This window comes from Trachypithecus francoisi, unplaced genomic scaffold, assembly GCF_009764315.1.
Source record: "Trachypithecus francoisi isolate TF-2019V2 unplaced genomic scaffold, Tfra_2.0 Lachesis_group6, whole genome shotgun sequence".
In the NCBI taxonomy this organism is placed as follows: domain Eukaryota; kingdom Metazoa; phylum Chordata; class Mammalia; order Primates; family Cercopithecidae; genus Trachypithecus; species Trachypithecus francoisi.
In genome coordinates this window covers 28,291,097-28,311,717 of record NW_022681471.1, presented here as the reverse complement: position 1 = coordinate 28,311,717, position 20,621 = coordinate 28,291,097, and the positions used below count along the sequence as shown (strand labels likewise).

Genomic DNA, 20,621 nt, shown 5'->3' with positions numbered 1-20,621 from the left:
GAGCAAGACTCCCTCTCTGGGCTGAGGCCTTGGACTCAGCACTTTCTGTTTCTATTGTATCTTGTTGGCTAGGTCTGTGGCCTTCGCCTCTGCTACTCTGTAAGCAACTTAGGAGAAGACATTCAATTCCATGCCTTTGACTGTGAGAACTGCTCTGGCTCGTGAATCTCCATATTTAGCCCATGGGGGGAAGGGTGGGGTCCACCCTCCATCATTTCTATGAAGAAACAGGGATTCGCACAGGGTCCAAGAGCCAGGCAGTGGCTACAGCAGAGCTAGGTCCTAGCAATCCAGGCCATACCAGACCTTCAGAAGGGATTCTCTGGAGAGCATATCCTACCTCCCCCATCCAGAGTCCCCAGACATGGGAGGTAGCCTTTTTCTGAAGTAGGTCAGACTAGGCAGGAGCCATGAGACCAAAGGGAGAGAAGGGTAAGAGAGGTGGGACCCGACTGCAGCCACTAGAACTCCCAGCGGCCTCAGGCCTTGCACCTTTTAAGTCCCAATTCTCCCTCAGCTTCCCTACTGATTAGACCACTGTGATGGTCAGGTTTATGTGTCACCTGGCCAGGTTCTAGTCCCCAGTGACTCCTTCAAACACTAGTCTAGGTGTTGCTGTGGAGGCATTTTGTAGCTGTGGTTGGCATCTACAACCAGTGGACTTGAAGTAGAGACACATCCTCGATGATGTGGGTTGGCCTCACACGATCAGCTGAGAGGCCTGAAGAGCAAAGACTGAGGTTTCCCAAAGTAGGGGTAATTCTACCCCAGGACTGCAGTGTCAACTCTTCTTTGAATTGCCAGCCTGCCAGGCTGCCCTGCACATTTCAGACTTGTCAGCCCCACAATCGTGTAAGTCAATTTCTTAAAATAAATTTATATATACTTGTGCATATGCAGATACATACATACATACATATATACATCCTATCAGTTCTGTTTCTCTGGAAAACACCGATTGCTACAACGACCTATGGTGAACCCTTCATTCTAGGAAACAACCTCAGAGCCCCTGGGGGAATAGGAGGCTATTTGTGAAAGGAATCAGGACAGGTTTATAAAAGGTTCCTTTTAGAAATAGCCTCTTCTTCCCCCAGAGCCCCTGGGCCAGGTGGGAGGAGGAGGAGGAAGGAAGGAGGAAAAGAGGAAGGGAGGAAGGAAGGGAGGAAGGAAGGAAGGAAGGAAGGAAGGAAGGAAGGAAGGAAGGAGAGGGAGTGGAAAGGAAGGAGTCAGAACTAGCTGAGATAGGGCAGCATGGTCTGAGGCTGCCTGTCCCCTGCCCCCACCTCACCTGTCCAGCGCTGGGGCCGAGCTCTTGGGAAGCAGAGCTGATATAGGCCCTGCCTGCATTCCTGGGGGCCCCAAAGAAGCCCTTCCCAGATCTAGTGGAGCAGCTGCAATGAAATTTGAGCTTTCTGGAGGGTCACCTTGAGAGCAGAGAAACTGCTGGGTGTGCTCAGCTTAGTGGGATTCAGGAGCCTGGGAAGCCCAGCCAAGGTTGCCAGATTGAGCAAATGAAAATACAGATACGAAGTACATTTAAATTTCAGATAAACAACACATCTGTACTTATACTACATTGTAGTGTAAGTATTCTCTCTTGTACACTAACCTTTGGGACATACTTACACTAAAAAAATGATTCACGGGTTGATCTAACATTGAAATTTAGCTGCATGTCCTGTATTCTACCTGACAATCTTATCTCACTATGACCTCAAGATTTTACCTCGAGCAAGTTTCTCCCTTCTTTTGGTGTCAGTCTCCACCATGGACAAGCCTCCCTACAGGGTGGCTGGATTGTGAGGAGCACTCAGAAGTCAGCAAAGCTACAGTAGTGTAGGCACTGGCTTGCCACAGGGCCTCAGGCTATGGAGGCCAGATTTCTGTCTAGTTATCAACGGACCCTGGTGGGGCTTCTTGGGCACAGGAGCACAGGGTCCAGGTGCATGTGGAGGCACTGCCCCCTGGTGGCATAAGAATCCACCACCTAAAGCCAAGCAAAGAGGGTGGGAGAATTCCTTCCCAATCCCTGAACCCCCAAGGCCACTCAGAAACCCCAGCATCTCACCCCCTTAACGTGCCTTCCCCTCTTGGATTTAGTGCCAAGGACAACTTGGAGGTGACAGAGAGTTTAAGGTGCCTTTGAATTTGTCTCTTAGCATGTTAGCTAATTATAATTTCATAATTGTAGTTTACATGGTAATCTCCTTTTGAAATGGCCCTAAATTCATACTCCAACCATTCTGAAAAGCCCCCTACCCCAAAGTCTGGGTGCTAACCTCAGGGACCCAAAGGACTAGAGCACCTGCGATATAGAGGGAGATCTTTCAAGTCTTACACGGTGCCTGGGTCCAGGAAGATGGCACATGGCCAATTGCACACAACAGACTGCAGAGCCCTAACACTCCAGTGGAAGGCCCTGCTCACCCAGAGGTTCGACAGATGCTTCTTCATAGGGGAAGGAAGGGTCCAGAACATACCTGGCTTGTATGTGTGTCTGTCTGTTTTCAATGTGCAGTGTTTTACATAAATGAGATCTTATAAATCTGAGATGTGTGCCATTGTGCAACTTATTTTTTCAAGTGAACTAGGTGCCTTGGGGATCGCTCCGTGTCAGAACAAATCGACCTCATTTCTTTTCAGCCCAGCATAGCATTTCCCTACACAGCTGCCTCCCCTTGCTCCTTTATTGACTTGCTCATGGATATTTTCGGTGTCTAGAGCTTTTTTACGTTTAGAAACAATGCAGCACTGAGCGTTCCTGAACATGTCTTTCTGCACACATATGTAAATGTGTTTGCACAGTGGGTGCCTAGAAGTGGAATTGTGGGGTTCTAGGGTATGTGTGTTGATTATTTTGACCTATATGGACCAAAATTGTGAAAGGAGCCTCCAAAGAGGCTGTACAAAGTGACGCCTCACCTAGGAGAAGAAAGTCCGTGTTTCTTCCCAGTCTGATCAACAGAAATGTTATGCACCTATTTAAAAGGCATAATGGGTGAAAAATGATATCTATCTCATTGTTGCTTTAATTTATATTGCCTTAATTATGAATAATCTTGAGCAATTTTTCGCATGTTTATTGATTTTCTGTATTTCTTTCCCATTAACTGTCTGCTGGAGGGTTTGGATCTTTATTAAAATAAGAGCTATTTTATTAACAGAAAAGAATAAGACAAAAACTCTCCCTCCTTTCAAGCTAAGTATTTCCAAAGGAAACGTATCATCTTCTTCCCTAAGGAGGATCGTGAACCCAGAGCCTCCACTGGGGACCAAACAAATCCAGTTAATTGCATCCAAGCTTTTGCTGAAACCTAGAGGGCACCCAGCCACCCACGGAGAAGGTGTCCAACTCAGGCTGCTGCCTACCTACCCGCCCATCTGCCCTTGTGTCTGTCTGTCTTCTCTGCCTGCCCCCAGCCAGCCTGATCACCTGACTCCAACAGTGCCTTCCAACCATTAGCTTCTTCCAGATGTTCAGTCAGCTGAGCACTCTGCTCCAGTTCCCAGCGGCTCAGGGTCGCAGCTCTGTCTGCCCCATGTTCCCACCTCCCTTGCAAGCTGCAGCAGGAGATGGCAGGAACCCAGCCCAAAGTCAGCACATCTGTGAGTGACTCAGAGTCCTGCCATTGGGATATCTTAGGCAAGTTGTTTCACCTGCTTGGAGCCTCAGTTTCCCATCTTCACACGGAAATTTTAGGGAGATTTGTGGGGGCTGCCTGGCTTCAAGGCAAACTCTAGCTGTTCTTCATCTAGAGCAGCTCAGCTCTTACCATTTTCTTATCTTATATTGGGGCTTTATGGAAGAGGTCTTTCAAGCCAAAGTCTTGAAGGAAAGTAAAAAAGCCATTGGGTGTGATGACTTCCTATCTCCCAGTCCTGCTCAGAGCCCAGTCTCAGGCAGCTACAGCCCCAAACCCAAGCAAATGGGTGCACCTGGATCTTCCAGGCAGCTGAGAGCTTCCTCTTGGCTTGTTAATGAACCTTATGAACCCGTAAACAATTCTCCTTCCTGCTCCTGGAAGCAGCTGGTATTGAGGTCATCCCTGGAGCCCCAAAGCCCTCCCTACACCAGAGAGGAAGGGGAAAGGGGACTAGCAGAGTCTTGTATCTCTCCCGCCTCTCCTTAAAGAGGCAGGGATGACAGACAGAAGGACACAGGGTCAAACTGCAGGGACCATAGCTGGCCCAGGGAAGGAAGGCCACCTTGTGAGCAGAGAGAGGGAAATTAAAAGTATCAGGGCAACTTAGGGCAGCCCTTAGGACCCACCCCCATGGGGACAGGGCCACGTTGATTTCCAGCTTTCTGTCTTGAATCAAGATTGACTGTGTGCTAGACACTGGGGATGGAGATGAGGTCCCTGTCCTCACGAAGTTCATGCTCTAGTGAACAGAGAATCAAATGGATAGGAAGGAAGTCCATCTGTCTGTGGGGACAATAGCAGGCATCTGTTTATGTGGTGGTCATGCCCTTAACCCTGCTGCTCTCTGCCTGTCTGGGAGTGTGGTGGGTGCTCACTAGAGCTTGGCAAACCTAAGAAGGAGGGGCCCAAGGGAGATCTGTCCCAAGCAATGTCCCCAGCCTCTGCAGCCTCTGACTGCACACCTCCTGGGGCACTCGCTACCTCCCAAGTGGGCTCAGATCAGTAGAAACGTCTTCCCTACATGGGTGGAAACTCTGGTGCAGTCTTGGGGGTGGGGGAGGAGCCGCTTCAGCAGAAGGAAGTTAAAGACGCAGACATAGAGTCAGCCTTGGCTTTCAAACCAACAGGTAGGACTGCAGTTGCTGAGATGCTAAGTGGTTCCCAAACAGCCCAGTCCTCCAGGCTTAGGGGTCCGGAGACCATCCTGCTGTGCCCTGAGTCCCTTCAGAACAGCACCTCAAGATTCCCCCCGAGAAGGGAAGGCTCCCTCAGCAGCTCAGGTGGAGCTGCAAAGAGCTCAGGGTAATTGTTGTTGGTTGACTGCCCTAGAAACAACTCAGGACCACCCTGCATGCGACAAAGAACAGCACCCAGAAATGGGGGAAATGCGCCTCCTAGCACAGCCAGCTGCTGTCACTGCCTGCTCCTTCTTCCGCCTTCTCCTTTTCTCTTCACTGGCCCAAGAAATCCTTCCCCCAAAAGCTGCAGAAGTTTCAGAGACACAGAGGAGTTTGTTTCCTGCCTATCTGTCACAATGTGGCCCAGTGTCACCCTGCCCCCAGCTGAGAGGCTAGGGCACTTTGCTCTTGTGTCCAGAGATCCCTTGGAGCTGGTGGGAAAGAGTCTCTTTCCTGATCCTCAGGAAGGGGGGTTAAGCAAGGTGACCTCACAAAATCCTTGGCCTCGGCTGTGTGGTGACTCCTCAGATCAAAACGCATCTGCTTTTAATTGTTTCTGTGCTGAATGGCTGAATTGTGATGTGTATGTAAAAATCACGAGAATCAGAGGCCAAAGGAAGAAGTAGAAAATGTGGTACAAAACCTCAGACAATTACCTGCTCAAAACACAAGGAGCAGCTGCCCCTCCAAGCTGGAGAAAGATGTTGGAGAGGAAGAAAGAAGGCCCAAGGTGGGAAGCACAGCCCTGAGAAGCTGCATGGTTTTTTTTGTTTGTTTTTTTTTTTTTCCAGACAGGAAGCTAATGACAGGTGTTCCCATCTATGAAGTGGACACTATTCCCACTATGCCCCCATTTTACAGATGGAAAAGCTGGACAGTGGTGGGAAGAGAGGGCTGAGATATGACCCAGTTCACTGATTCAGTGATAAACCAAGGTCATCACATTAACACTCCAGGGTCCTCGCTAGACCAAGAGGAAGTCCCAAGGAGAAGGTGGCTCCAGAGAATTTCAGAAAACATCCTCCAGCTCCTATTCTACTCTGACCTGCCCTTCACTCTTAGAAGACAGAGATCAACAGAGACCTTGTCTGCTTTGTTTGCTGGGCCCTCAGCACTTAGCATGCTGCCCAGCATATTAGAAGATTACTAAATAGTGGTTGGATTGGAATGACCTGAATGTTAGAAAACAAAATGATCCCCCCTTAGCATCTTGTCTTATGCCACTAAACTCTCAACTCCTGGAAAGTGTTGCCTCCATCATATGCACTGTCTCCACTTGTTACCTCCCAGGCATCCCACTGCTCATTCTAGTCTGGCTTCTTCAGTCACTATGGAACTGAAACCACCCCTTGCCAAGGTCACCAATGACCCCCTGATGGCTCCATACAATGAATTCACTTTGGCTGTCATCTTTCTTGGCTTCTTGAAAACATTTCACATCATTGTCTACTGTCTCCTTCTAGAAACACTCTAGTTCTTTAGTTTTCAGGGCTCCATACTCCAGTGCTTTTTCTCCCACCTGTCTGGCCTCCCTCCTGGGCCATTGGGTCCACACTCAAGACCACTTGTTGTCTTTCTGAGACCTCAAGCAATTCTGATCTCTTCTGCTGCAGCCTAGGCCTCCCTCCTCAACTGCACTCAAGTGCACTATACACCACATATGCAACACGTCAACTCAAACCTGTGGTCTTTTGCTCCCCTAAACCTTCTGCTCCTCAACTGTGACCCTTCCCAGGGAATGGTCCTACCATCTACTCTACTCTCTGAGCCCCTAAACCTGAGAGTCATCTGGGATTACTTGCTACCCCTTCCCAATGCAATCAGTCACCATGCATGGTTCTACCTCCTGAATAGAGAATTCAGTGTTTCTTCCAATGTGATGCAAAGATCCCCTGCAGAAGAATCAACTGAGTGATCTGGCCACAATGCACATGCCTGGCCCAACCCTGGACTCAAGGTATCAGACTCTGAGGGTGGAATCTGGAGATCTGCATTCTAAACAATCAGATGGTCTTGTGCCTATCAAAGTTTGCGTAAAAACCTTCTCAACAGTCTATTTCTCTCTGTCTCTTCTGTCATCAGCCTCATCCATCCTATTGCTGTCTCTTGCCTGGGCGATGGCAATAACCTGACCTCCCTGACTTCTCTTATTCTTCAGCTCCCGCAGCCTGTTTTCCACATGGCTGGCAAAGCATGCCTGGCCGTGCCCTCTTTGCCCTCTTGCTCCTTAAGACACCCCTTGGTGGCCTCCCCTTATCACTAGGGTAAAGACTACAGCTCTGAATGCTGCCTAAAGGGCCTAACATGGGCTCGCCTCCACGTATCTTTTTTTTTTTTTTTTTTTTTTGAGACGGAGTCTTGCTCTGCCGCCCAGGCTGGAGTGCAGTGGCTGGTCTCAGCTCACTGCAAGCCCCGCCTCCCGGGTTCACGCCATTCTCCTGTCTCAGCCTCCCGAGTAGCTGGGACTACAGGCGCCCGCCACCTCGCCCGGCTAGTTTTTTGTATTTTTAGTAGAGACGGGGTTTCACCATATTAGCCAGGATGGTCTCGATCTCCTGACCTCGTGATCCGCCCGTCTCGGCCTCCCAAAGTGCTGGGATTACAGGCTTGAGCCACCGCGCCCGGCGCCTCCACGTATCTTGCAAATCTCATCTTGCACAGGTCTTTATCCTCATGCTACCCTGTCTTCTGTTCCTTAAAACCACGATGGACTTGCTAAACTCCAGGCCTCTTCACATGCTGCCCCTCTGCCTGTCTGAACTGTCTTGCATGGTCTTTGCTTGGCTGATTCTTACCCATCCTTCACTTTGGTTGGCCATGGCTTCCTCAGGAAGACTTTCTCTGGAAGCCCCCAGCCTCAGCCCTCTGGACTTCCCTAGCATAAAGTTCATCATGCACCATTGCTACAGCTGTTCTGATGTTTCCCCAACCCAGCTATGCCCAGAGCTCCAGGCAGCCAGGACCTGCATGCCCCAGCTTGTGGAGCATCATGCTCTGCCAGCACCCACCCCTATATGTCCTATCAGCCCAAGGACCCAGCAGTGCCACCACCAATTGGCCCACCCTCTGGGCTCCTGTGATCCCATGCAATCAGCCTGATAAGAAATGTTACCCAGTCTCTATTTTTATAGCTCAGAAATCCTAGTGAAACTGAACCCATCATGCAATTTGAGCTCTTCAGAGAAAATGCTGAAAGTTAATGTCATTGGATCTGGCAGTCTTGTGATTCCCCAAAACAATATATTTTGTCTATAAAAACAACCTATGGGTCACAAACGTTGTGTCTATTCTTCAGGCTTTGGGTTCTCACATCACTTCCCACAGACGAATCCTGGAAGAAGCATTCTGAAGCCCACTACTCCTTTCCCAACTCACCTGCCCTGTGGAGACTTTTGGCAGCTGTCCCAAGTCTGTCCAGCGTGGCAGGGAAGAAACTGCTTTGGGGCCTGGTTGGAGACTGACAAGGTGCCCCTCTGTATTTGCCAGCATCTCAGAGAAGCTGTGATGTTCACCCTTCAAGATTTTCCAGAATGTGCATGATGCGCTTAGGTTGGAGGAAGGAGCAACAAAGAGTTTTCCTGCCATGAGTGGAGCATTATGAGCCAAAATTTGTCCCCATAAAATTCATATGTTGAAGTTGTAAACCCCCAGGACCTCAACATGTGACTGTAGGAGTAATTAAGGAGTAATTAAGTGGAAATGAGGTCAATGGGGTAGGACCTAATCCAATCTGACTGGCATCCTTATAAGGAAGAGGAGATTGGGAGCACTGAAAAGAACAGAGGGAAGATACTTTGAAGCCACAGGGAAAAGATGGCCATCAGCAAGCCAAGTAAATAAGTCTCAAAAGAAATCAACCCTGCTAGCACCTTGATCTCAGACTTCCAGCCTCTAGAACCTTGAGAAATTCTTCTGTGGTTTAAACCCCCCAGCCTGTAATATTTGTTTTGGCAGCCCAAGCAAACTAATGCATGGAACTTGGGCTCCAATTGTAGAACACAATCAGTCAATACGTTTTAAAAATTGAACACTTACTGTGATCCAGGCACTGTGCTGTGTTCTAGGGCAGAAGTGGTGAGAAAAGTTATACATGGTCCCTGCCCAAATGGGGTTACCAATAGGGCAGGGAGAGGAAGGGGGCATTTTGGAGGGATCTATAGTCAACACAAAACCAACGCAGTCACCCTTCCCCAAAAGGGACCAGCAGTGCTAGGTGCATGGCCTGGGGTGGTGACATCAGGACAGACCTGGATTCACATGATGGAGCCAGGACTTCCTTTCTGTGAGATCTTCGTCAAATGACATGCCTTTGCTGGCTTTGCTTCCCTCTGCTATAAACTAAGGTTAGTTACAAACCCCATATCACAAGTTTCTAGAGTGGATTGTGTCAGTCAGTGCATGTACAAGGCTTGGCATACACTAAGTGCTCAATAAATGCTGGCTATGATCATTTATAATCACAATTCAGGCATCTTCCCCACTGCCCTTCCATCCTGTCACTCCTTGTAGCCTCAGGCCAGCTACTATGAGGGAGTGGCACTGGTGCAGGATGGAAGGCTGGGGAGAGGGCAAGGAGAGGGACCCCACCTTCCCAAGCTACACCCTTGAGGCACAGCGTCTGCCTTTCACCTGATCCCCTGTCTCTGGGGGTAGAACTGTCTCCCTCCACCATCACCCCATTAAGTCCCTGCCCCTGACTTGCCCTCATCGTCTATAAGCAAGTGCCTTGGCCCCAGAACCTGTGGCTAGATTAGCAAGGGAGGCCCAGTCCACTGTATGGTGCATAAGGGGAACTTTGGAAGCCCAGGGCATCCTTCATGTATTAGCTTCCTTGCATGTGCAACTGGGACCCTAAGTCACTGCCTAGAACATTTGTCTCTGGCAAAAGAGCCTAAAGTTCAAAACCCATATTCAGAATATGACCCCATCTGTGTGCCTGAAGGGCCTTCCTTTGACTTTCCAGCATCCCCAGAAGGTAAGCATCACTCAAGCCCCATCTCCCCAAGGCCTCTGGCTGCCATTCATGGCATTTGGGCTCCATATTCGGTCTTCTAAGGAGGTCCCAAATTTCACTGCCATTATCCCAACACTTCCAGGGTCTTCCCGATTAAAGGACAGATTACTTTCATTACTTGGAGTTGGCACAACTAGCACTTGCGACTTCCCGTGGCTATATCTCTCTGCATACCCACAGCTGGGAATCTCTGAGGGCTAAGGCCATGTTTCCTCTATGCAGAAGCTGGGCATTATTGCCCTCTGAACAATCCCTGACCCTTGCCATCCTTAGAACTCAGGAAGCCCAGCCAGGGCAAAGCCTGAGTACTGTACACCTTCCACTCCTCTCCCAGCTTTGAAACCAAGCAGGGCATCCTTCCAGCAAGGGATACCTCTGTTAGTAAGCAGGGATAATGTGACTAGGAAGTTTCTAGCTGTGATTTGTGACAGATCTTACTAACGTCATCTCAGAAGGACGGGTCAGGAGATCATTTTACACACTGGGGACAAACTTTAGGACCCAGGACATATCTGCTTCCTGCTCCTGGACTGGTTTGGGCTACTTCCTTACCTACAGTCTGACCCACAACCACCCATACACCTTGGAAGTTTGGGAGTCAGTAGGGATCCAGATGGATGAGGACAGGATTCAAGTGGATGCCATTGCTCTTTATTATTATTGTTTTCTTGTAAAGAAGGAGACAAAATGTAACAGCCAACTCAACAATTATGAAAAGAAAGAGAGAGAGAGAAATCAGAAGCGAGTTTGTCTGTTGTTCCCAGGCTCCAGTGAAATGCTGACATATTACTGAATGCACAGATTTCCCAGCTGACAAGGGTCAACACATGAATACAAGCACAGTTTAAAGTGGTACCAAAATTAATCAATTTCACGGTAATTATTTCTATAAGCTCAGTTGCACAAATCAGGGTTTCCACTGTCACAAATTCACAATGTCAGAACGAAATAGCAGATGTGTTCAGGCCTGGGAAAGTGGCATCTGTGAGGGGAGATGGATTGAGAGGCAAAAGCAGCTGGGGGATTTGTCCCAATCCTGAAAATCTGAAGGCTGGGAGTGGGTAAAGGGCAGGCACTCTTCAGCAGTCAGATGTCAGTACAGTGAAACAACTGTTGAGGCATTGAGCTTGAGAGGGTGTGCTATTTGGGTATGTTTGTCAGAGGAATTCTTGCTAGAGAGAGACTCGCTGCCCACAGTCTGAAAGGAAAAGCTCCCACGTTTGAATATTTGGAGGCGAATGATGGAGCGGCCAGTCTGACAGTGAAGCATCTGCTTTACAGAATATTTAGAAAGATACATCACGTGTATTAGTTTAAATTGCAGTCCAGTTCACAAACTATGTTATTCACAGGATAAATAAAGGAGTAGAGTGAAAGGCTGCAATATCCAACATCCCTGCAATGGAGAGAGAACAAGAGATCACCCTGTACATACAAGAAGTGCTGAACCGCAAAGCTGAAGGCACGGTGAAGGGATCCTTAATATCTTGAGCCTTTTCTTTGAAAAGGGTACTCATTTAAAACTGGATTTCTCTTACCAAAAGACCCTGAACATTGGCTAAAGGGAAGAATATTTCAAATATTTGTATGTAGCCAGAATCACAGCTACTGTGAATTGTCTTGAGTTGTGATTTTCTCGAAGTTCTGAAGTAGTGGGCTTCAAATTAATGGACTTTTACTATAGTTGCAAGCAGTCTGATTACTGTACTTTTAAATTAGCTAATTGTAGTGATTAGTATCAGCAGAGTTCTGTGGCAGGGGGGGGGGGGGCTGTGCTTGTTTCTGAATCAGTGAAGTCCTGAAATGGAGCTTCATTGCTTGTCAAGCTGAAAAGCCACCTAGACCAGCAGCTATGCCAAGATATCCATCTCAGCCTCAACTGTGAGTGTCCACACGTGAGACAGCACACTGCATACTCCTAGAAAGACAGAGCCTCTGTGAGTGAGACTCTCTCCATGATCTCTCTCTCTCGGACAAAATAGCAATCTAGAGGCAGTGTTGAACTTTTTTTTCTTCCTTCTCATGGGATGTCATTTGGTTGTCAAAAGATCAGCTCCGGCTGGGGGTTGTGATGCTCCACCCACTGGCAGAGGGGAAACATTCGGCTCTGACTACTTGACAAAAAGACACTTTCCTGTCCTGAATTCCTCATATTCGGGCTACCAAAAAGGCAATGTCCGACAGATCAGGCAGACTCCTGTTTCTGGAAGCACCCTAAGGAATTCACATTCGTGGCAGTGGGATTGGAAGTTGAAAGACAGACCTCCCGGGGCTGACTGCTCAGCACTGTGTCTCCATCAGCCAGGGCTCGACGCAGCTGTGCGGGTGGTGTGCACACGCCAGGCACCTGTGCACCCCACTCTTGCACTTGTGCTTTCATTTTGAAAACCAGAGGCAATGGGGAGTGGGGGAGGGACAGGATCTCGATTTTTCTTTTTAAAAATCTTAAAAAGTTTTTGGTTGAAAACAACTGACAGTCACTTTCAAGAAATTTTTAAAGACTTCTTTTTGAAAAATGAAAAACATCTAAGTAACTAGCCCTGCCATACCCAAAGTCAATAGTCATACATCTTTCCACAAAAAGAAAAAAAAAAAAACAAAAAAACATGCCCAGGAGTGCTCAGATTTCTTTCAGCTGCTGACGCCCACAGAACAGGAGCCTGGGCCAGGGGCATCATGCCAAAAGGGCGTGTGAGCGGGGGTTGCACAGGGTGGAGGCCTGCAGATGGAGCTGCTTTGTCTTCTTCCAAAGCCTTTTTCAAGAAGGCAACAGTGACAACTTTGGGGGTTGGGGTCCAATAGTTAATGTCACTTTTCCTTGCTCAGGGTCCTGTCATCAGGCTACTCAGCCCTGGGAGGGGAGGTGACATTCCTCTTTTCAGACCGGATCCCTCCTGGTACAAATATAGCTGCACACCGGCTATTGTTTCAGATAAGCAATGAGAAAAGGCAACGTGCACACTTAGATACACACACACACACACAGACACACATACACACACACACACACACACACACACGCATAGCAGTCCAAAAACAACAAAAATGTAGCCACGAAAGAGTTAGCATTGTATCAAATCCACCTCCATACAAAGACAGAGTTTGAAAAGATATGTACAGGGCATTCGTAAAAGCCAAGTGTGCACCGCAAGGAGTGATGCCGCTGTGTGCTGTACAGTCTTTTTTCTACAATGTGCTGCAAAAACCATCCCAGAGACCATGGTGCAACCCCACCTGGCAGAACATCATGAAGCATCTGAACCGAACACCACAGGCCTTAAGCAACCACCTGTGACTCTTCCCACGGCCTGTCCTCAGTCCCTGAAGGACACATGCTGCTCTCCATGGGCCAGGCCTTGGGCTTCTTCCTGCTCTCTCCCATTACCACCCAGCTGCAACTCAGATGCCAAAGGCAGCGGGCATTTCTTGGCAAGCTCCCTTTGGCTCTGATCAGCGGAGCTCATGCCTGGCTCTGTGCTAACTGAGTAGACTTAGGATAAGTTTCTTCTCACCTGCTCCCAGGTCACACTCTGGCACCTACTTGAAGAAATATTGGGAGAGCCAGGGCTAGCCCCGAGCTTCAGGTTTCCCCAGGTCCCCCAACATGGAAACAGCAGGGGCCTTCTAAGCCAAAAACCCCTTTGTGACGAAGGGCAGGAGTGCAATGTTGAAGGCCCAGGGGAGGAAAAGACAAAGGAATGAAAGGTAGAATGTCACCTGCCTAGCATCTCTGGCATCAGGGAGCTCTGGGGAGGACAAGAGGATGGAATGGGTCAACTGACGGGAGATTGACTCCCCAAGTGGAGACTCAACATCAGAGGCATATGAGGGCCTCAGCTAAGACTGCTTCCTTACAACTTACACCTTCTAGAAGACTCTTCCTAAAGTAAACCTCACTGGCTTCCTGGCACTCCAAGCACTTCACAGGCATTTGCTCAGTCAGCCTCCAACAGGCCTGTGAGGTAGGGGTAAGGATGGAAAACCCCAGCCACACTGTGGAGTGGTCCAAGCTGGTGGCCTCACTGGGATAGGGACACAAGCCTTCTCACTGAAAGCATGTCCCAGGGCAAGTCCTCAGGGCTATAGCAGCCTCCAGAAGTCCTCTGTGGCCTGAAGGCAGGGCTGCATTCAAGGAATGAGTCCCAACGTCTGCCTTAGAGAGATATTTTGATAGAAAGAAGCTTGTCAACTCAGTGAGTTTTAAACTGCTGTGATTGCCAATAGACCCAGGCCATGTATTCTTGCACCACACAAAAATTTGCTACAGTTTTTAAAGCACCACAGAGGAGAAATGGTTTGGTGTTGAGGTCAAGAGGATGGAGACGGAAGTAGGGGGAGGCGGTATCAACAGTGTCTAGCATGGTCACTGACAGTTAAAGGGCAGGTACCTTCTGCCCTACTGCTGTCCAAAGCCTCACTGAAAACAGACTGGCACCTGGCAACAGCAGAGCAAACCCCAAATGGGCCTTTGACTCCAGGCCACGGGCTTCTCCACAAGTGTTTTAAAAGGGACACTTTAGGATCTTCTCCCGAGATGGGCACCATCATTAAGGAGAAATTCTCAATCTGAAGTTCAATTTCAATGCACCATTCACAAAAAGTAGGCTCATGCCAGTGGGTAGTGGTTTGAACACAGCTGGTCCACATGTCTGGAGAGACAAGCACACTAGAAACTGAATGGCAGAGTCCACGTGGGCCCCTTGGTCAATGTGGATGAGGAAACTCTGCCACCCAGCCCTCTGGCCCTCATCCTTCACACACCCTGTCCTCCTTCCAGGAATGTGGGGACAGGTTTTGGGGCAGGTGGGCATCACAGATCCGTGTGATGAATTTCCCTTGGCCTCCTATGACGGCCCGGGTACTAGAGTTTTGTTCTATTGTGTTCATTATTTATTGTCATGATTTTTTTCACTTTGTTTTTGCTCAATCCTTGTCCCTGTCCTCCAAATATAAGCAAGGACAGAAAGCACAGAACTGTGGAGGGAAAGGGGTGCTGAAAGGCTGGCTTCCCTCCCTTACCCCTGTGGCCTAGGGCTCCAGACACAGACAGGCCTCCAGCCAGCCCCACAGCCCCCGGGCCGGGCCTTTGGACATTCTGGTTACAATCAACTCAATGGGGTGATTCCTTTGGCATAAGAGAAGCCAGTTCCTGATGAAAAGACAGGATGCTGGAGGCTTGGGGGTCATCCCAAAAGGTTTGGCACTTTGGCCTTTGGCTCTTCCAGAGCTTTGACTCATGCGTGGTCCCTACCCCCACCCTCCCCACTTGTCTGTGACAACTGACTTCCTAAAACTCCACAGTTAGGGAATTATTTGGCAACAAGGAGGCTAAGGCTGTTTTGTGGTGGCACAGTCTTTAAAAAGTTCAAAAGAAAATATGAGACCTCGGAAAGAGGCGTTCATCCAGGACAGGGCATAAACGTCCCACTATTTGTCAGCGCCAGGGTTGGTGGCCACTATCTCCTCGTACTTTGGGGGTGGGTCGCTGTAAGACATGCTGGCCTCCTCACTGCTGCTCTCTTGGGGCGCAGTCACCTCCTCGTAGGAGGGGGGAGGGGTGGTGCTAGACAGTCTGGAGAGAGAGAGCTCAGGGAGGTAGAGAGTGCTCTCGAGACGGACTGTGGTCCTGGCCCCCCGACTGGGCCCTACCACCACCTGGGGGCTGCTCACTGCCTCTCGGTGCCCAGAAGGCTCCCCTTGACTATGCATGGTACCCCGGTACACCATGACCCGGGGGAGGGTGTGCCCGGCGCGACTGGCTAGGTACCGGTTCTGAGCATAGGAGGGGTGGTGATGGGTCGCTTTCTGCAGCTGGCACCTCCAGATGATGAACAAGGCGATGACAATCAGCAATGCCACCCCCAGAAGGGGTACCACCACGTACATGGCATCTGAGCTCTGCGAGGGGTCTCGGACTGAGTATACTGCATTTGGGTACCCCTTCCAGAACTCCATCTGCAAAAGAAAAAGGGGTACTTACAAGAAGCTCAAGCTCCAGGTGGGCTCAGAGACCTTCAGTAAGTCTGGTGCTTCCTACCCTTCCCCATCTGACTTGTCTCAGAGAGTTACTAGAGAGGCAGCAGAATGTACCAAGGGCAAAGGACAATGCTCCCAGTGAGGAGGACCCCAAAAGAGTCAGGCAATAGGACTGTATGGACTTTATCTGCTCCTTGATGGCCCTAGTGGCTATGCCTTAGGCTGGGTGGCTTTCCTTGCTTCTCACTCGTCTGCATTACCAGGGCCTGTTCTTGTTATTCCTGAGGCTACTTCTACTCCCAGAACCTGTCCCAGGGTGGTACATGCCGTTTTCTCTTTGTTCTCAAACACTTCCTTGACCTCCTCGTAGCTGCAGATCTCCTCCATGCACTCTCGCTCGATGGTGCCCTGGCGCAGCTCCTCCAGGAACTCATTGGCACGAGGGATCGTTTCAGGACCGAATGGGCATCCTTGGCCTCCAGAAACACTGAAAAGAGAGCCCTACTGAGGCCTGGAATGGGAGATGCCCAGGGGCTCCTTCAAACCAGGCCCAGCCCAGCAACTGAAGCATAATTATGCAGGGAAACAAGGCCGAGTGAGCAGGCAAGACACCAGGCTTCTGATCAAAGGACATGGCCAGCCCTTTGTAAAAGGATGGAAAGGCTGACATTCTATGCTGCCATGATACACCTGTCTAGAATACCATGGCCCCAACAAGGCTCAGGCCCCTGGTTACATGGAAGAAAATGGGAGCCAACTGCAAGGAAAGTGCACGTTGCACAGGAACAACAAAGAATAAGACTATGAGTAGGCAATCTTCAGTGACTAAATCTCCAGTATCTTTCGCATCACCTTGAAATTGAAAGTTGGAGCCCTTGCAATGAGAATGTATTCCTCTTTAAGGCTGATACTGGTAGAACTAATACCAGATAATCCTAGAAGACTCTACCAGGGTGGCATTCCTCCACCTGAACATCCACCTGTGCCACCAGGTTGTCTGGCATCAATAGTCTTGTTCAAGAAAGCCTAATGCAAAGCCAGCCTGGGCTAGATCAGACAAGTGGGCATACACAAGCCTAAGAGCACCTCTGGGGATGGGAAGTAGCAGGGTTCAGATGGAGAGTCTAAGCCTTTACAGACAGGGCACAGACTCCCCCTACAATACCGTCTTTGGATGCTGCGCATATGTACTTATTCCAGAGAGAGAGACCCAGCTACAACCAGGCTGGCCAGAATAGCTTGAGCTCTGCACCCACATAAGCCTAAGTTGAGACTGTGAAGGATGAAAGAAGAGGTGACATTTGCTCCTGTTATTCACCTAGAGGTGGGACTTCCTGGTTCCCCTGTAAAGCAACTCCCCTGGATGCCCAAGCTGGCATGTCTTTGGCATGGGCAAGCACCCTTCCCAGGTCCTATGGCCTGTCACATAGTGTCACTCAGGCAAGTCTGGGTACGTACACATCTACAAGTGACATATGCTCCAGAAGGGAGCCAAAGTGTTGAGAGGGCAAAACTGCTACTCAGCTATTTGGAAAATGGCTACAGGGCCACTTGGGGGGTGGGGGGCAGGGAAGCTGGGAAGGACTTGAAACCTGACTCATGAACCCCTAAGCATGACCCTCCACGGCTCTGCCCGGATCTGGAAAAACTCACCTGCCATGATGCTTCCTCAGCTCCAGGGTCTCACTTCTCTGGAGTAAGAGAAAAGCAAAGTTGCAGTGAAACCACATCTAGAAATTTACAGGGAACCCTCTTGGCTCTGGGATGTGCCCCCTTCCCACTGGCCTGGTCAAAAGTTGTCCCTCCCCGCAACACACACGCCCACTCATACACACATTCTGGAGCCCTTGCTGAGCTGTCCACATCTGGGAGCAATCACCCCACTGCTCCCCTCCCCAGGCAGAAGCTCTGGTTTTATGACTAACTGGTTGCAAGACACGTGAACTGCGGAATCCATTGAGCCCTCCTTTTTGCCTAGGCTGCCAGGAAGTTCAGCGTCACTATTGCCAGTCAAGTACAGGCACACTGGAAGCCTAGCTGTTAAGCACATATGCTTCTCTCCTGTGATGTGGTATACAGCTTTCTATTTATGTTTTCAGTGTCTTATTGTGCATTTTAATATGTCACCTAATCCTTTTGGCAAACAGTTGGGATATAAATCAATAATTTAGGCTATCACAGTGGCTCATGCCTGTAATCCCAACACTTTGGGAGGCTGAGGTGGGCAGATCACCTGAGGTCAGGAGTTTGAGACCAGCTGACCAGAAAATGGTGAAACCCCATCTCTACTAAAAATACAAAAATTAATTGGGCATGGTGCCGTGCACGCCTGTAGTCCCAGCTACTCAGGAGGCTGAGACAGGAGAATCACTGGAACCAGGGAGGCGGAGATTGCAGTAAGCCGAGATTGCGCCACTGCACTCCAGTTTGGGGCAAGAAGAAAAGAAGCAAGAAAGAAGAAAAAGAAAAGAAAAGAAAGAGAGAGGAAGGAAGGAAGCGAGGAAGGAAGGAAGGAAAGAAGAAGGAAGGAAGAATGAAGGAAGGAAGGAAGGAAGGAGGAAGGAAGGAAGGGGAGGGAGAAAGGAAGGGAGGAAGGAAGGAAGGAAGTAAAAAGAAAGAAAGAAAGAAAGAACAAGAAGAAAGAAAGAAAGAAAGAAAGAAAGAAAGAAAGAAAGAAAGAAAGAAAGAAAGAAAGAAAGAAAGAAAGAAAGAAAGAAAAGAAAGAAAGATGGGAGGGAAGGAAGGAAGGAAGGAAGGAAGGCAGGCAGGAAGGAAGGAGGGAAGGAAAATTAAAGGTAAAACAGCAAATCTGACACCTATTTGTGGAAAAGCCACATCAAGGGGCTTTCTCTTTTGAACCCTGTAACAATCCCACTCAAAACTATCAACATGTGAATTTGCCAACAGATGGGACTGCCTTGTGAGACAGTTGGCCCTCAATGTTTGTCAGAACCAAGATGGAATATGATCTCAAAATTATGCTTGCATTATGGATAGCTGAGCTTTATATGGTGAGGGTGTGGATGTAGTATGCCTCATGGCAAGGATTTTTTGATTGAAGAAAAATGGAGCTGTTGTATCTGGGTTTGAAAAGAATGTATATAGTCTTAACTAATAAGGGAAGAGAGAAAAATATGTTGCATTGCTTATCAAAGGAAACTGCAGTGGTTTTTTAAAAAATGTGGAAAATTTACATAATAGATTATATATATCCATCTTTTGTCCCCCACACACCCAACCTTGGTCAAAGATGGCTATATGTCACACCTATCATAGACCCGAATACATGTTATCCTGATGCATCTGCTAAAGTCATCAGTTCATTTTTAAGCTTCAGTCGAGCCAGGAACCCCCCCAAAACAGTTCCCACGGCATGGTCCACTCCATTAGCAATTCTGTAGCCACCTTCACTGCTGCTGCCGCCTGCCATGAGGCCTCTTCCCCCTCCCTCCCCAAAATGTAGCCCCTGCTTCTTCCCCTATAAATATACCATCAATAGACAGTTACTATGGCAACAATAAGGAAGCAAGCGTGAGGGCTCCACGACAGAGAATGATGCTGCAGCCATACATGTATATGTCCCTCCTGCCCCTGGTGGATACTGTAAAGCTGACTGTAGGCGGAAGGAATTTTTAACCCACTCCCCACAGGAACACAGCTGAATCCTGACAGCCTGGAAAGGAAGGAAGGCAGGGAACTGGCCACCACAAAGACCTTGCTTAACTCCACCCCAGACTGAAGCTTCTGAATCTCAGCCCTCTGGGACACAACTCCCAAAGTCCTTCACATGAAGCCTGGTGACCACCAGAGCACCTGGTGTCCCAACACATGGCCTCCAAACCACTTCTCCAAACCCTAGACTTTATTTCCATCCCTCAGAACTGATCGCCAGGAAACAGTTCCGTGATCTCCAAATCGCATGACTCATCGACCCACCCAGTGACACGACAACTCCCAAATTATGCTCAAACTCAAACTCTGGGGGCCCCTTGTCCCTTTCCACTCAGGCCAGCCCTGAAAGTGCCTGTCCTCGCCCACCTTCGCTGGACACCAGAGCCCTGACCCAGCAACACTCTTCTCCCGGGGCTGCTCAAGACCCCCCCCATCACCTTGGCCCGGCCAGGCCTCTAGCTCTTCCCTCTCCAACAATGCCCTGGGCCCAGCTCGTTGGCCCTGGACACTGAACCGTGCCCTCGGGACTGGGACACCCAACCCAAATGGCCTCACCGTTCTCCGGGCCCAGAAGGCGGCCGCCCTGTTTGCGCACGCAGCCCGCCACCTCGCTGCTGCGCCTCTTCCAGCAGGGGCCCTGTCCCCGCCCACCTGCTCCCCGTCGGCCAAGCCCCCGGTCCGGCCCAGTCGTCTCCTCCCTCCCTTCCTCCCCTCCCCGCTGCCCTCCCACCGCCCCGGGTACCCTGTCGCCTGCCCCTCCAGGGCCGAAGTGCGCCTGGAACCCCCGCCCCTCGCAGCCGGGCGCCCAGGCCCTGCCCATTACCTCGGCACCCCCTGCCTGCCCCTGCTCTCCTCTGGGAGCTCCGCAGCTGCCCGCCCCCCACACCCCGCCGCGCCAGGGCTGGCCTCGCGCCCTGCGCCTCGCGCGCCACGACCGCAGTGCCCCGATCGCCAGGCCGCGATCGTCGCGCTGCCCCGCGCACCGGGCCGCCGGGTCTCCTGGCCGAGTGGAGGAAGGAGGGGTGGGGGCGACGGAGTGGGCCGAGCGGGTTGGGAGAGCGGGCGGGCAAGCTGGGCCGGAGGGGCGGCGGTGCGCACCGTGCACAGCGCGCCCGCGCCCCACTCTGCCGGCGC

The 20,621-nt window shown here is 50.0% G+C and overlaps 1 protein-coding gene across 1 annotated transcript; it reads right to left on the bottom strand.

Annotated features, from left to right (window-relative positions):
* Positions 1-10,468: 10,468 nt before the first annotated feature.
* On the bottom strand, positions 10,469-20,131 carry PRRG3 (proline rich and Gla domain 3). The gene is made up of 4 exons (XM_033201684.1): positions 20,043-20,131; positions 17,469-17,506; positions 16,143-16,302; positions 10,469-15,794 (listed from the first exon to the last, which is right to left on the bottom strand). The coding sequence occupies exons 3-4, from the start codon at positions 16,200-16,202 to the stop codon at positions 15,267-15,269; spliced, it is 588 nt and encodes a 195-aa protein (XP_033057575.1). The 5' UTR covers positions 16,203-16,302; positions 17,469-17,506; positions 20,043-20,131; the 3' UTR covers positions 10,469-15,266.
* Positions 20,132-20,621: the final 490 nt, after the last annotated feature.

What these genes read in the sequence shown, in the direction of transcription:
- PRRG3 (XM_033201684.1), bottom strand. Translation starts at nt 16,202, where the DNA reads ATGGAGGAGATCTGCAGCTACGAGGAGGTCAAGGAAGTGTTTGAGAAC. An exon ending in TTGAGAACAAAGAGAAAACG is followed by an intron (nt 15,795 to 16,142) that starts GCATGTACCACC and finishes TTTCTTTTGCAG; the next exon opens with ATGGAGTTCTGGAAGGGGTA.